This window comes from Lepisosteus oculatus, chromosome 6 (genome assembly GCF_040954835.1).
Source record: "Lepisosteus oculatus isolate fLepOcu1 chromosome 6, fLepOcu1.hap2, whole genome shotgun sequence".
Classification (NCBI taxonomy): domain Eukaryota; kingdom Metazoa; phylum Chordata; class Actinopteri; order Semionotiformes; family Lepisosteidae; genus Lepisosteus; species Lepisosteus oculatus.
Genome location: NC_090701.1, coordinates 37652851 through 37666904, shown reverse-complemented (window position 1 = coordinate 37666904; position 14054 = coordinate 37652851). Strand labels below are relative to the sequence as shown.

Genomic DNA, 14054 nt, shown 5'->3' with positions numbered 1-14054 from the left:
CTGAATCCAGAAGAATTTGGTGCAGAGTATTTTTTTTTTTGATGGACCTCTATGTGCCAGCTGAAATCCAGCCAATCACATTTTATATTTGATGCTTGTATCTTTAACATTTTCGATATGGGCTACTTCTTAGAAGTGCACTAAAGGAAAGATCCTTAGTGTTCTTTTTTATAAGTAATAATGGGTTTAAGTTTCTTAGTTTTGTTCTATACTGAATTGTCTGAGTTGATTTCTCCATTATGAAATAATGTAGTACCAATACTCTGAAAACTACAGCAGCCATCGAGGTGAAGGATCGATGCACATAAAGGGAACACAAGACATGACACAGAGGAATGATACAAGCACAGAAAGTTTTGTCCTATGGGTATAAGTGTCAGCTTAAGGCATATTTTTTACCACCACTCACACAAAGACAAAGGTTAAAGAAACACTTGCTTTGTTTTTCCAAAACATAACTTCCAAATTTAGTGATGTTTCCAAAGTTGTGTGCAATAAATATTAAGCTTGGCAACAGGAGAATCAGCTGATGTTGAGACATTTTAGCGTTATAAAATTTTGTTTACTTCCATACCACACAAATAGCTATCATACCTCAAGAAATTCCTAAGCTATGACCATATTTTGACGTGAAATTATATAAAATATATTAGAGTCACATACCAAGGTTGCTATACATATACTACAGCCACTACATGTTAACTGTGCAGCGTTGTCAGTTGTGGCGCTTGGCTCCCCCTGTGGAATTGTAAAGTGCATTCTTAGACACACAAGAAACTACGTGCAACTATTCAAGGTACTAAAAACGTAAGAAAACATATTCAGTAAATTAAAATTGTACGCATTTAATACGTTTATATGTGTTTTAGACCATGTGTTTTTATAAATCCATCGATGTGGGTGTTGCGATAACATTATTAAATTTATAAAATTTTATTCAAGTAAAATCTGTAATACACATCTTACTTTATAAATATTTTCGTCTGGGTTTGCACCGTGATATTATAACCGTGGAAAGCCAAAACTTGAGCTTAAATGGTTAAAGGAGGAATAACAAAAAACTTGCTTCCAAAATACGTACTCGTAGCTCAGAAGCGCTCTCTGTGGCCATCAACCACAGAGCAAAATGACCGAAAAATGGCTACATCCAAACCTGGAAGCACAACATATATATACTGATCTAAAAATAGATTCTACATTCTCCAATAGGCAAACGGCCCTGTCAAGACAAATGAGCCAATCACAACCTCCAAGATGACAATTTTATGTCAGGAGACGCTTACGATTGGTTGACGGTGATATCATAGGCGCGCGGGCAAGCTGGTACGACATGATTGGTTAATTTTCCAAAAGCGTAATACGGTCACGAGGGGGAGGCTGGCTGCAAGGTTTGAATAGGGAAGTTTACAGAGTGTACATCTTGCAGTTTGTTCAGTGTTTGCAAATAGAGTGCAGTAGAGGTTGTTGCTTTTCTCGACAACGGGAAGCAAAGCAACGTTTTATTGCTGTGCAATCGCATGTGCAACTACACCGAGATCAATTGTCATAAATAAGAGAAAGAGCCAAACATTATAAATATCTTAAATTTACTATACGTATTTCTTGGATTAAAATGGATGTCCTACCTATGTGCAGCATCTTTCAGGAGCTTCAGATCGTGCATGACACTGGGTACTTTTCCGCTTTACCATCTCTTGAAGAGTATTGGCAGCAGGTAATTTTTAAAAATATTTACTAACCTATTGAAGCACAGATCTTTACAATAAAACCAAGCTATTGTCAGCCTTTGTGCTCTATATTTATGTCCAGATCAGGAACTTTAAAGCTTTTACATGTGGTAGTAAACAAGTATCAATAATTACCCAGATACTACTTTGATCCATGTACTGTCACGATACAATTATGCACACCTACTCCTCGCGTTATTTTAAGTTAAAATCAAAGTTAAGGGTTGCAGAATTAATTCCAGATAGAACATATGGATTTTATTATCTCTACATGCGCAGATATTAATATATGATTCTCTTAGTGATTCTGTTTCTTTGATTTGTTATTATATACACATTTAATATCGGAAGGTTTTGTCAGTATAATTGGTTTAAAGAACCTCCATTTGTACTGACAGCTTCAGTAAATGAATGAAACTGATGCAATGTTATTCTATTTTTATTTACAATTTACTGGAAACAGTTACACTTTCAAAGAAGAATGTGGCACAGTCACAACGTTTGGTTTAATTAGTATTTACATTTAGTATTGTTTTTTACTTGTTACTGGGACATAACACTTGTTATATTTGGACTTTGAGTGTGGTTATTGAAGTCGTCTTGATGTTTGCCTTTTCAAACTGAGCCGTCTTTAAAGTGAGCGCAAACTTAATTTAACAGTTTGGTGTCTGGCACGACTATTTAAAGGAAAGCAATGCCACCAAGCTAACGTGAAAATCTTTACAGGCATACACAATTTGCATGTTTTTTTTTTCCTTCAAAGAAACTGTTGCAGTTCGTACGTGATTGAAATTGATCCAAGTAGTTTCCTTCAGGCATTTGGGATTCGGGCTTTTTGCCAAGTTCTTCCCCTGGCCTCTGAGGCGTTTAAACCTTCTCAGAGATCCATTCTCGATTTTGCAATCTGCATAATGGAGGATGTAGATCAGGGTGATAGTTAGAATTTTAAACAATATGATAATAAATGCTGTCTTTATTTCTTGGTAAATCAATAATGGTTGTGTTTTTATTGCCATTCTCTAATGAACACGGCTTATACCAATCGCAAGCTTCTTGGGGAAAATAGATTGGATCGTCTTTTGACATTGTGCAGAGTATAATGATGTTAGCAGCAACTTGCCCAGTGAACATGATATCTTGAAATAATTTGATAAAATGTTTAAAAAGAGTGCTTTCATCGTTCGAGCGGGGACTTTTTTAAAATGTGAATACCGAAGTCAGCTATTCAATTTGTGATGCAGGGCAATTTGACAAAATTAGACCATCACTTTAAAAAAAACCTTTTTGAATATACGTGAGTGCGTTTATGCATTAGGAGAAGGGGGGTCGGATTGTGTGCATGTATAATGAAACTTCATTGGCTAAATGCCAAATACAGAGGAAGTTCCCTGGCTTCCTTTAAAAGAAAATAGCTTCATGACTCATAGCCTTACAGCTTTGGTTTAATATTAAGTTGTGTTAACAGTAGGACTAAAAAGTTTTTTATATCACTGATTTCCCTTTTTTGTGTTCTGATGTTAACTTGCTATGTTTACAGCAAGTATTTTAAGATCTGTCAATTGCATGGTGTGACAGTAATTACTGAACTTGACAGTTGTTTCTAGGAAAGTGTTCTGAGTTCAGTTACTGCTCAGGATATGTGTGGTCAAATAAAGCCTCATTGATATGTGTCTCTATATAATGCCAGTTGAAAGTGAGTACACTGCTTTTCAGACTCATTATTTCTAGAAGAGGTAATCTGTATTTTTTTCCCCCCTTTAGACATGCTTGGAGTTTGAAAGATATCTTCAAAGTGAGCCGTACGTTTCTGCCTCAGATATCAAGTTTGACACTCAGGAGGACCTCTGGAGCAAACTCATCTTGGCTTGTGGAGACAAAGGGGAGTCTGATCCAAAGATTCCTCATGTTAAAGAGGAGGACAATCAGGATAACCAAAATTTGGAGACCAACAGCTTAAACTCTGATGCCAGCAGTGAGGCATCCGATAGCTCAGAGGAGCTCTCGCCAACTCTTAATTTTACTTCAAATCCTTTAAATGATGTTTTGGTCAATTCTGGACATTTAAGCTCTTCAGTTATTACCACCCCACCATCATCTCCAGAGCTGAGTAAAGAATCCACTGTCCCGCAGGTTTGGAATGGCGTACAAACTGAATTGCATTCACCTGGGAAAATTCGAGCTGGCAGTGTTGGAAAGACTATAGAAAAGACTAGTCCTGCGAGTGGAGAGACTTCACCAGATGGAAGAAGACGAGTACATAGGTGTCATTTCAATGGGTGCAGGAAGGTTTACACAAAAAGTTCTCACTTAAAAGCACATCAGCGCACTCATACAGGTAGGTACTGTTTTTTTAATTGGTGTTAACAAAAGTGGGATAACCTCTGTTATCATGTTCAGATTTCAACGCAGTTTTATGTTCTATGTGTTGGTTTTGATTTTTAAAGTGAGCAAAAATTTAAATTTATTTAGATTTCTACAAAATGCATGATGTGTGCTATTTTTATCTACACACTGTATCTCTGGGTGTGTTTTTGTCATTATTGATTATTGTTGTTTTTATATAAATATACAACATTTGTTTTTGAAATACTGCCAAACTGATGCGTATTAGTGTTGAGGGGTACGTTTGAAAGATTTGAAAATACCTGAATAGTAACTTGATTGTAATAAGGCATAAAATACATTTATTTTCAGTTATTTGAATTATTCAGAATGAGTACAGAATTCATGATGAGTATAGAGGAAAATGTATTCACAACACCCCCTTCCATGTTTTCACCATTTTTAAATCGTCCTTCATTTTACTTGCATTGGTACATTCCATGCATTCTTTCTGTGCTTTTAAGAAGCTATTGTGACCCAGACAAAACAACTCCAGTGACATTAAATAACCAAATGTTTCTTTGGGTTTTTGAAATCTCTTGCAACCTTGCACCTTATGTTGCCTTTATTGTCCCATTTGACATCGATTAATTGACAGTCACCTAAAATGTCCAATAAAGACAGTGTTTTATTTGATCAAGAAAGGCTTACATTTATCTTCCTGCCATGTAAACACAATCAGATTTACAGCCAGTTGAGGATATAATGAAATGGTGAGCACATTTTAGTATTTAATTAATCTTATTATTGATGGTGTTTGTTGACTTGCAGGTGAAAAGCCTTACAGGTGTTCTTGGGAAGGCTGTGAGTGGCGTTTTGCACGAAGTGATGAGTTAACCAGGCACTTCAGGAAGCACACTGGTGCAAAGCCATTTAAATGCAGTCACTGTGACAGGTATGAGCCAAGACTTTTGTGTCTTTTGAATCCATTACAAATTTTTCTCTTTAAAAAAAGCTGTCAGAACTTTGGGTTTTGGTTGGCGAGATGGTTTTGTGTAGACAAAGGTTTTCATTTACCACCTCTCATTGATCCATTTAATGCATCCACAGTTTTGAAAAAAGGAATATGTTTCATTTTTGCACTTGCTAAAACCCCCTTTTAGTTTTTTGGGTGGGTGTATGGAATCTATAATTTGTGTATATGATTGAATAGCATGTCCACAAAAGGACAAAAAAAATACATATCAGTGTTTGAATAAAACTAAAATCAGTGGCAGCTGCACCAGCAATTTTGAGCTACAACTATTTTCCTGTTTGGTTTGCAGGTGTTTCTCTAGATCTGACCACCTGGCTCTTCATATGAAGAGACACCTTTGAACAGGCCAGAGAAAACGAGGGGAAATCTTGTCTGCTGACCAGCTTCAAGGTTGAACTGCCCTGAGTGGAGGGATGTGTGTTCCAGCCAAAGCATGCCATTTTGCACCATACCTAGTGCCTCCAGGACCTTTCAAAGAAGGTGGTCTGAAGGTTGTTGAAACAATTTCATGTATGAAGCAGCAAAGCGTAAGAAAATGAGAAAAAGAATTTAAAAAAGTTTGTATGGTGCGTGATGCTTGAGGGATTCCTGGACACATACACTGGTACCCAACGAGATTGGCTCCCGAAAGCCTTTGCAGTGAGCATGTGCACTGAGAATGTTTATGACTGGGTGACTGCGCTGTGTGGTAGGAGGAACCAGTGTTGCTGTTGGCTGAGTGGTATGAGGAGCAATTATGTGCTTGTTTCCTTTTGTGGTCGTGAGTACAACTGTGAGAAAATGAGTTTGAATGTCTGAGTGGAGGAATGAGCCTGGAATTGGGTTTGTCACCAAACGCTTCCCAGAGGGTATTGTTGTCCATAGGTCAAATCAAGGAAGCAGCCCTTCCCTGAGGCGGAAACCCATTCCTGAATGAGAGGAGCTTTTTTGGTGTTTGGTGCAGCTAATAAATGTGCAATGTGTTAAGTAGCTTGTTTTACATGCTACAAAGCTCAATTGTAGTCCATTGTATAAGCTGTGTATTTAGAGATATAACAACTATAACTTCATTATAATAGACAGGTGTTGCATGGTTCTTGGGTTGTACACTTCCTGTTCTTTGTAATCAGGACTGCAAATTGATTCCAATAAAGAGCAGCTAAATACAATTGGTTAAATGTTACAATATTGTACATAAATGCCTTGATAATTTCCTCTTTTTTTGGTTGGAGAAACCACTATTGCTTAGCAACTGATTACTCATGCAGCTATTTTGTTTTACTTATTTATGCCTTCAGGACTAATTTCTTTTCTTTTTTCCTACCTGTTAATGCACTGTTGGCCTTAATGGTGCCTTATGCAAGTGACCTTGTCCTGTGAGGTGGATTATTCACTTGGGGGTCGCATATAGTGGTATGGGTGATGAATAGCTTTATTAAGGCTCTATTTCACGTGAAGTTGCACCTTTTCAGTTGTGGGAAACAAAAAATGGAAGCCCTTATAGTTTTCAAGTACCAAACTAGTTTAACGTATCAGTATAGTCTTTTTTTTAGACTAAATGCATCATTTGAGAATCTTGCATGTTATCTCAAAACAGTTTTTACCTTTGTTTGTATCAAGTCATAAGAATTCAGACATGACAGAAATTATATACAGCACTTAAAACACTTTTGTTAAATATATTTACTACTGTGTAGTATATAAATGTGCACAGTATTTGTAGAGGAAATTTAATTTGAATGGTACATATTCATATACACTTTAACTGTAACAAACACGTTTTTTAAGTTGAAGTTAAAAAGAGGGTCTTTTTATACTGTGTCAAACTGAAGGAATATGCTACAGTTGCCTCTATGAATCAAGCATCTAGAATGGAAATACACAAAAGCTCTAGTTCATGCAGTCATGAATGAGGACAAATGAAGATTTATTGCAATTAACAAGCAAGTGTCAGACAGGCCCTGCCTTGTACTGCCTCTCTTAAATGAATTGATAAAGGCTTTGTTGGCATGGAATGTTTCAGACTGCTGACTCTGGATGTTGATTATTGACCTGTCCTCAAGAGTGGGGTTTTAACCTAAGCTTTGTAAAATTATGAACAGAATTCCAGTTTAAAAAAACCCAATTACCTGATGAATTAATGATTTCTAAATTAAATTTCTGATTTAATCACTGAAGGGCAACTTAGCCTTTTCTGTATAGAGACTGTGAATTTAGATTGTTTTTAGAGATTCTTTAGTTTTGCAGGGGAAGGGACCAAAATTGTAGTTTTTTTAACTTTTTATGTAACAACTGACATTGCATTTCTGCATCTCTTCGTAATAGAAGGAAACAAGATTGGTTCAGTTGTGAATGGATGGTTAAAAAATTGGCAGTGCAACCCCCTTTGTTGATTTAATGTCAGAAACCTACTGCATGTTTTAAATGCAATTTTCATTGGCAAGACATCTAGTGTAGCACAGAAACTAATGAATACTGTATAACCTTTAGTAGAAGGGTGTACAAAAACCAACAAGTGAAACTTGATCAAATCTCTGCGTTTAGAGTATATCAAGGGTTTAGGCTAGAAATGAATTGCCTCAAACACTCAGGTGGTAATTGAGCCTTAATGAAGCTGAAATATTTGCTTGCAACTTGACCAACAAATGTTTCTATTACTGATACTGCTCATTCTTTCAAAATGCCCTGTTATCTAAAGAATCTCTTTGTAAAATTTTTGTAAGATTTTTTTTTTGCTTTACAAGATTTTATTTGAAATTGTTTTGCAAAATTGTTATATTTCTGTATGAATGTATTTTTTATTGGAATAACAAGAAAAAAAATTCTTATCAGAACCATTGTTGTTTTCATTATTACTCTTATTTTTATATTTTTTCATTCTTTGATGAATTTTCAAAGTTCCAAAGGGTTGATAGATCATGACACTTTTAAGGTGATTAAATAATTTGTCCTTTGCCTGTTATAGTAAAACAGCTCCACAGTTTGAACAAGACTTTACACTTTTCTTTGACAACAAGTGTTAATAGTAATTGGTATTAGACCAAATGTATTGTCTAACATGGTGAGGAACATAACTATAATGCTGAAAGTCAAGACAAAACCATAATTATGTACTGTAATGAATTCTCAAAGTGCAGCTAGACAAATTAAAACAGTTGTTGTTGGCCGAGATTGTCGGATGGTAGTTATAATCTCCAAGTCTAGAACTACACAAATATAAACCACAAAAAGGAGGATAAACAATTCGTGACATAGTTCAAATGGTTGGATACCTATAGAAGGTAGAAGCCGAAATGTTGTCTCTTTTCTCTTCCTTTTAGCATTAAATAAACCTTCACCTGTTCCAATTGAGGACACAGATCACTTCAGATGTTCAAGGTTGCTGTTTATAAAGAGGTCTGAAATACTGTGTTTTCTGTAGTGAATATTCATTAATTACCCAAGAGGTTAATCGGGACAATCATAGTTTTACAAATGTCTTAATATGATTCAACTTGCTTACCACTGAAGATGCTTTAATTATTGAGAGGAAAATGGGGGAAAAAAATGATGAGGGGACTTTTAGAGAGCGTCAGGTAAGAAAATTGTTTTTGTGCATTGCCCTTAGTTGTGATTTCTGTTTTCGTGGTATTATCGAACAGACGTTTGGCTGGATGTCGAATTCTAATCACACACTTTCACGTCTATATACATAAATGCCCCCTGGCTGAATGGTGCTGTGCACATCCTTTCTAGCACACCTTCCTCTGCCTCAGGAACATCACTGCAGCATTTTCGTCTTGGCTTATATCTCATGAGGGGGGATGTGACCACACAGATCTCTGACAAGCACGGTCATTATGTCAGCCTGGGAAGTTAGTCAGCTTTATTAGGCATGCTATTCCTTTATATTCATCAGCTTGTTCTATCATTATTGTTATTCAGATATTTTTTCTGAACAACTGAAATGTAAGCTGATGATGCATGGTTAATATAATCAGGTTATGTCCATGTAGAGAACCTGATATTTGAAACATTCAAAGCATAGAGTGCAAAGGAAACTTTGATACCTCCCCTTTGGAAGAGCTGCTGACCTTCTCCAGTGTGGAGAACGTTTTTCTTTTTTTATAGATTTAGTAGATCCATGTTCTTTTGAAGACATTAAAAATCACTGTGTGGTCACACACATTTTAACGTGACATAAATGTTCTTTTACTTATCACATTTTTATTAACCGGAATAACGAACATTCTCAACTAGATTTTAGGTCGTTATCTTGAGAAATTGAAGTATTGTATTGTGTATCAAGTGGACACACTGTATAAGGCTGAAGTTGGAAATACATTCTCACTGTTCTGTTATCTTTGTTCGTTTCAAGGGAGTTGTAGATAAGATGCATTATGAATGCATACATCAGATGATTGGAATTTGCTGGAATCAGCATACAGTGCTAAAATATTTATTTTCAATTTGGTTGTATGAGGTTAGAAACAAAGACAACATTTCTAATGTGAATAACATTTGGATCAAATCACACACATCTTTAGATAAGAAATGTTGCTAAAGGAATAAACTTAACTTAGAATGAGAGAATATGAAAATATTTACAAACAAGAGGAGGTTTTATTTCTTTGAATCCTAGTGTAACCACATTCGTAGTATGGGAACCTAACAGATTGTGTTGATGTGTGCAAGACATATTAAGCATCTCTATTGTAGCACATTTAGCATCAGGGTAGTTATAGTTGAAAGATAAATATGAGGTGTCATCAATATCACAATTAAAGGTTTATTCCCTGCTGAAAAGAGAAGAAAAGCGCAACGATTCAGCTGTGGAGCCTTCTTTGGATGCTAACGCAGCTACCTACTTGAACTACGTCAATATTACAATGCCTACTTTGAAGCACGGTTTCTGCAAGCACAGAATTAGACCAGGAATTGTGTCCCTTTGGACTTTTCACGTAGCTCATGTTTTAGCAATACAAAGGTTTCTTCCCCTGATTTAAGAAAATTCAAAGCACAGTTCCACCAGATGTTAAAGATGAAGCATTACAACAGAATGATCTATAGTACAGAACGTAGTTTTTGAACTCTTTTAATACCGTGTGATAATGGATGAAACCAAATGTACTATAAAGCAGTTAAAAATGTATAAAAAAGGTTAATACTGTAGCTACAATATAAGAATGTGTGACGTAAGCAAATGCCAATAATTATAGAAAATTTGCATTGTACAGTACATAGCAAAGCATTCAGTTTAGCAGCTTGGATTTGTCCTGGAAACAGGCAGTTATATGTTTCTTTTCAATTAATGCACTGTAATTCCCTATAAATTATTACTTTTTCAACAAAATTCATTTCAGAAGTGAAAGCGGCAGGCCAGTTTTTAACATCAAAATGTATGTATTCTGTTAGTGATTAAGCCATACCTTTCATTTTCATTATATATTAGGCACACGTACAAAATGTAATGTGCAAAGTACTTCCTATCTGGCAGTTTTTCATTTAGTATGCATATTTTACAGTTTTTGAAACTGACCTTTGAACTTGGATTACATGGACTAAGTCAGTGTATGGCACATGCTTTCACCTTAATTCATGAAAAAAAAATCATGATCCATGCAATGTTTCAAAATAATTGATTTTCATTAACTTAATGTTTTCATTAAATACAAATGGAAGTTCATATAAAATAAACTGCAAATCCATTGGAATCTCTGAAATAATTTGCATAATACAAATACATGATTTTAACATTAATCAATACCTCCAATGATCACTATAAAATTTGAAATAATTACTTTATTTAAAAAAAAAGTATCCTGTCATATACAAGCCCAGTTCATTAAAAAAATATTCCAGTTTTTTTAGTACAACAGTATGTCCCAGTGTTGTGTTATCTGACTGAACATTTGAACTTTTAAAATATACCAGGTATGTGAGTACAATATACAAAAAAAATCTAATAGAAAAATCTGTGAATCTGGGAGAACAAAAATACAGAAGAAAATAAAAACATCCATACAGAGTTCCATTCTTTTATCCTTGCTTGTGTATTTGAAGTACTTTATAGAACCAAGATTATTTTTCAGCCATTTCTTGAAGAAACTAGTCTCAACAATATGACTGAGTGAGTAGCTTGTTACATACTATACCTACAACTCTTTCTGTTCAATAGTCACTTGTGTTGTCAGTTCTTAATGTCCCAGCACTTTTTGAATAGAAAAATGGCTTTCCCTACCAAGAAAAGCCCCCAAATGGGTACAGACTTGATGGTTTGAGGGAGTTTCAAAATACCTGCACTTCACTGAATATTGTTGCTTATGAATTCTAGACTAGTTTACCACAAAGCTAACTAACCGTGATAATATTATGAATTTTGATCATGAATCATAAATACGTTGGAAATATTATTGAATTATTTACTGGGTTTGAAGTGTTTCCTGTCCGGTCTATGGGTTTATTTAAACTATTTTCTACTTCCATCCCATTTATTTTTTTAGCTTAAAGTAATCAGTTAAATGCTTTGTTGTAAACACCATGGATGAGTTGAGATAGCTTTGTCAAAGCATACAGGCCAGTTTTGTGCACTTATGTTCTATTGTTGACTCAGAAATTTTCTCCCATCACAGCCATGGAGCTCTTTCAAAATTGCCATTTTCTTCATGGTGACATCACTAACAAGTTTCCTGCTTGCAGAGCTGTTCAATTAAGAGGGACAGCCTGATCTAAGAACTGTCTGGGTGGAACAATGCATCTTTAGTTTCTTAATGGTTAAGTACACCGTGCATATTTTTGTACCTTTCTTCTGATCTGTGTCTTACAATAACCTGACCCTGGACTTAATGATGGACGTAAGATAATTATGTGCACAAAAAATTGTTAGGCTTTGAATACATTTTTGCTTAGTATTTGTTGAAAACATTGTTTTCCATTATTCTCTCCTATGAAATATTTTTTTTCTCTTTCAATGTGTGGAGCACACTGTGTATCTAACAAATATTAATTGATATTTTAAAGTGTCTGACTCTATGTGTATGTATGAATCGTGTGTGTACATTAATATGAGTGGATCCACCTATCGTCTGCATCCTTGGCTTACTGTTTCTCCAATTAATGCTTAAGGTGCTTCGGAGCTTACGTCCTGTTAAATGATTAGCTATTTAACACAGTCCCAGTGCTCCCTCACCATCTCCATACTTGTATAATATTAATAAACTGTTTTGAAAGTAGCCTATACAGATTGCAATTCCCTATCTTTAACATAAGATTCTGATCAACTTTAAGTCATGTCTGCTGGTGAAATCTGAGGGAAGAGCTTTACTCAAGGGCATAGCAGCAGTGTCCCCACTTTTAAATGTTAAACCACAGCTGTTCAGTCAACTGTCCAGGTAAGATTTGCAAAGAGACAGAGAGAAGAGTATTAAATCCCCTTGATGCATAACATCATTTGCTTCTGAAGTGTTTGCTAAACCTTTTATTTAACTGCCCTTTCTGTTTTCTATCAAGCACTTTTTAATCTGCAAACATGCATAACCTTCAGTGACTGCAGTCTGAAATTTGAGAATTAATTGTTTATGAGGACCTTTATCAAAAGCCTTCTGATGGTGCTGTGTTTTTCAAAGAACTCTATCAAGTTAGTTAAGGACATCCTGACTTTTCTGAACAATGCTGATTACCCCTTTTAATTTTATATTCATTGTTTCCATAACTTTATATATATTAAAAGTAGGCTTGATGGTCTATAGATAATGGGTTTGGTTTTGTCACCCATTTTTTCCTATGGGTGCTACATTAGCATTTTGTAGGCCAATGGGTATTACTCCTCACACTGTGGAGTGAGTATTGTAAGAGTTTTGTTAACACTGTTTGTAAATACTATCTCTTACTACCTAAAGTACAATAGAATAGCATCAAACCTTGGAAATGCATTTCTCTTAAATACATCTATTACCAGTATCACTTCGGCCTCTTCCATGCTAATTGTTTTTAATACTGGAGTCTTTGCTGAGCCTAGGATACAGTATTTTGCCAGTTCCTTCCTAGTTTTCCATTGTTATCTGAGTCACTTTACTCCATTCCTTGTTAATCTTTGATTGTTGTAGTACTGAAAGACAATGTGTTAATTATTTTAGCCTTCATGACATTTCTGTCATTGTTTCTCATATCATTTTTGTATCTGAGAAAGATAATTTTTGACAAAGCTACAAGTAATGCATTATGGGTTTCAAGCTTGGATAAATCTAAATTAGTAGAATTCACGTTCAATATAATGGCGGTGGACATTGACATGACCAAGTATTATACCTAAGATGATAGAAAGGCATCTTTTGTGATGTGAGAAATAGTCAGCTTAGAACTTATACTTATATGGCGATAAAATGACCCACAAATCTGATTAACTTGATTAAAACTGACATTTTAAAATTTGAATGGCAACAAAAATAGCAGTTCTGGATTTATTAAGTTGTCTGTATCATTTGTGTGGGCAAACCAATTTGCATTAGGGAAATTTCATGCAGAAATTACCACATTCTGCTGTGGAAATCTGTTTCTGTAACTATCAATGAAGAATCTCGATTGTCTTCATTTCCAATTCAACATCACAAACATCAACATAGGACACAAACATTAACAAACTCTTACATAAAATGCAATTTGGAAAGTTCACTACTCATAGCTCATACGCATCCTTCTCTGTAGTGATTTATTGCATTGCCAATGAAGCACAAACTGGAAAGACTAAGCTGGCGAATCATTCCTCAACTGTCCTGCAGTTCTGAAGAGTTCTGAACCACACAACTTTTATTTTTTCATCTTGCTGCAGGGGTGACAGATCACGTATCAACCTCGATATTGTTACAGAAATATGTACATTATATCCTTACATTACTTACGTTACTTCACAAAACTAGAATGGAGCACCTTGCGTCATTCTTGAAGGAATGCAATGTAGTGGAAGGGAATTGTGCTGAAAATTGAGACCATGTGCATGACATATTACATCCCAC

The 14054-nt window shown here is 35.3% G+C and overlaps 1 protein-coding gene across 1 annotated transcript; it reads left to right on the top strand.

Annotated features, from left to right (window-relative positions):
- Positions 1–1400: 1400 nt before the first annotated feature.
- klf6a (Kruppel like factor 6a) lies at positions 1401–7898 on the top strand. Its single transcript, XM_006642870.3, has 4 exons — positions 1401–1714; positions 3489–4062; positions 4881–5004; positions 5375–7898. Exons 1-4 carry the CDS (start codon positions 1613–1615, stop codon positions 5424–5426), a joined length of 852 nt encoding a protein of 283 aa, XP_006642933.1. The 5' UTR covers positions 1401–1612; the 3' UTR covers positions 5427–7898.
- The last annotated feature ends 6156 nt before the right edge of the window (positions 7899–14054 follow it).

Excerpts from the sequence above, each read along its gene's own strand:
- klf6a (XM_006642870.3), top strand. The coding sequence starts at position 1,613 with ATGGATGTCCTACCTATGTGCAGCATCTTTCAGGAGCTTCAGATCGTG. Across the intron at positions 4,063-4,880 it reads ACATCAGCGCACTCATACAG|GTGAAAAGCCTTACAGGTGT; the intron begins GTAGGTACTGTT and ends GTTGACTTGCAG. Across the intron at positions 5,005-5,374 it reads AAATGCAGTCACTGTGACAG|GTGTTTCTCTAGATCTGACC; the intron begins GTATGAGCCAAG and ends TTTGGTTTGCAG.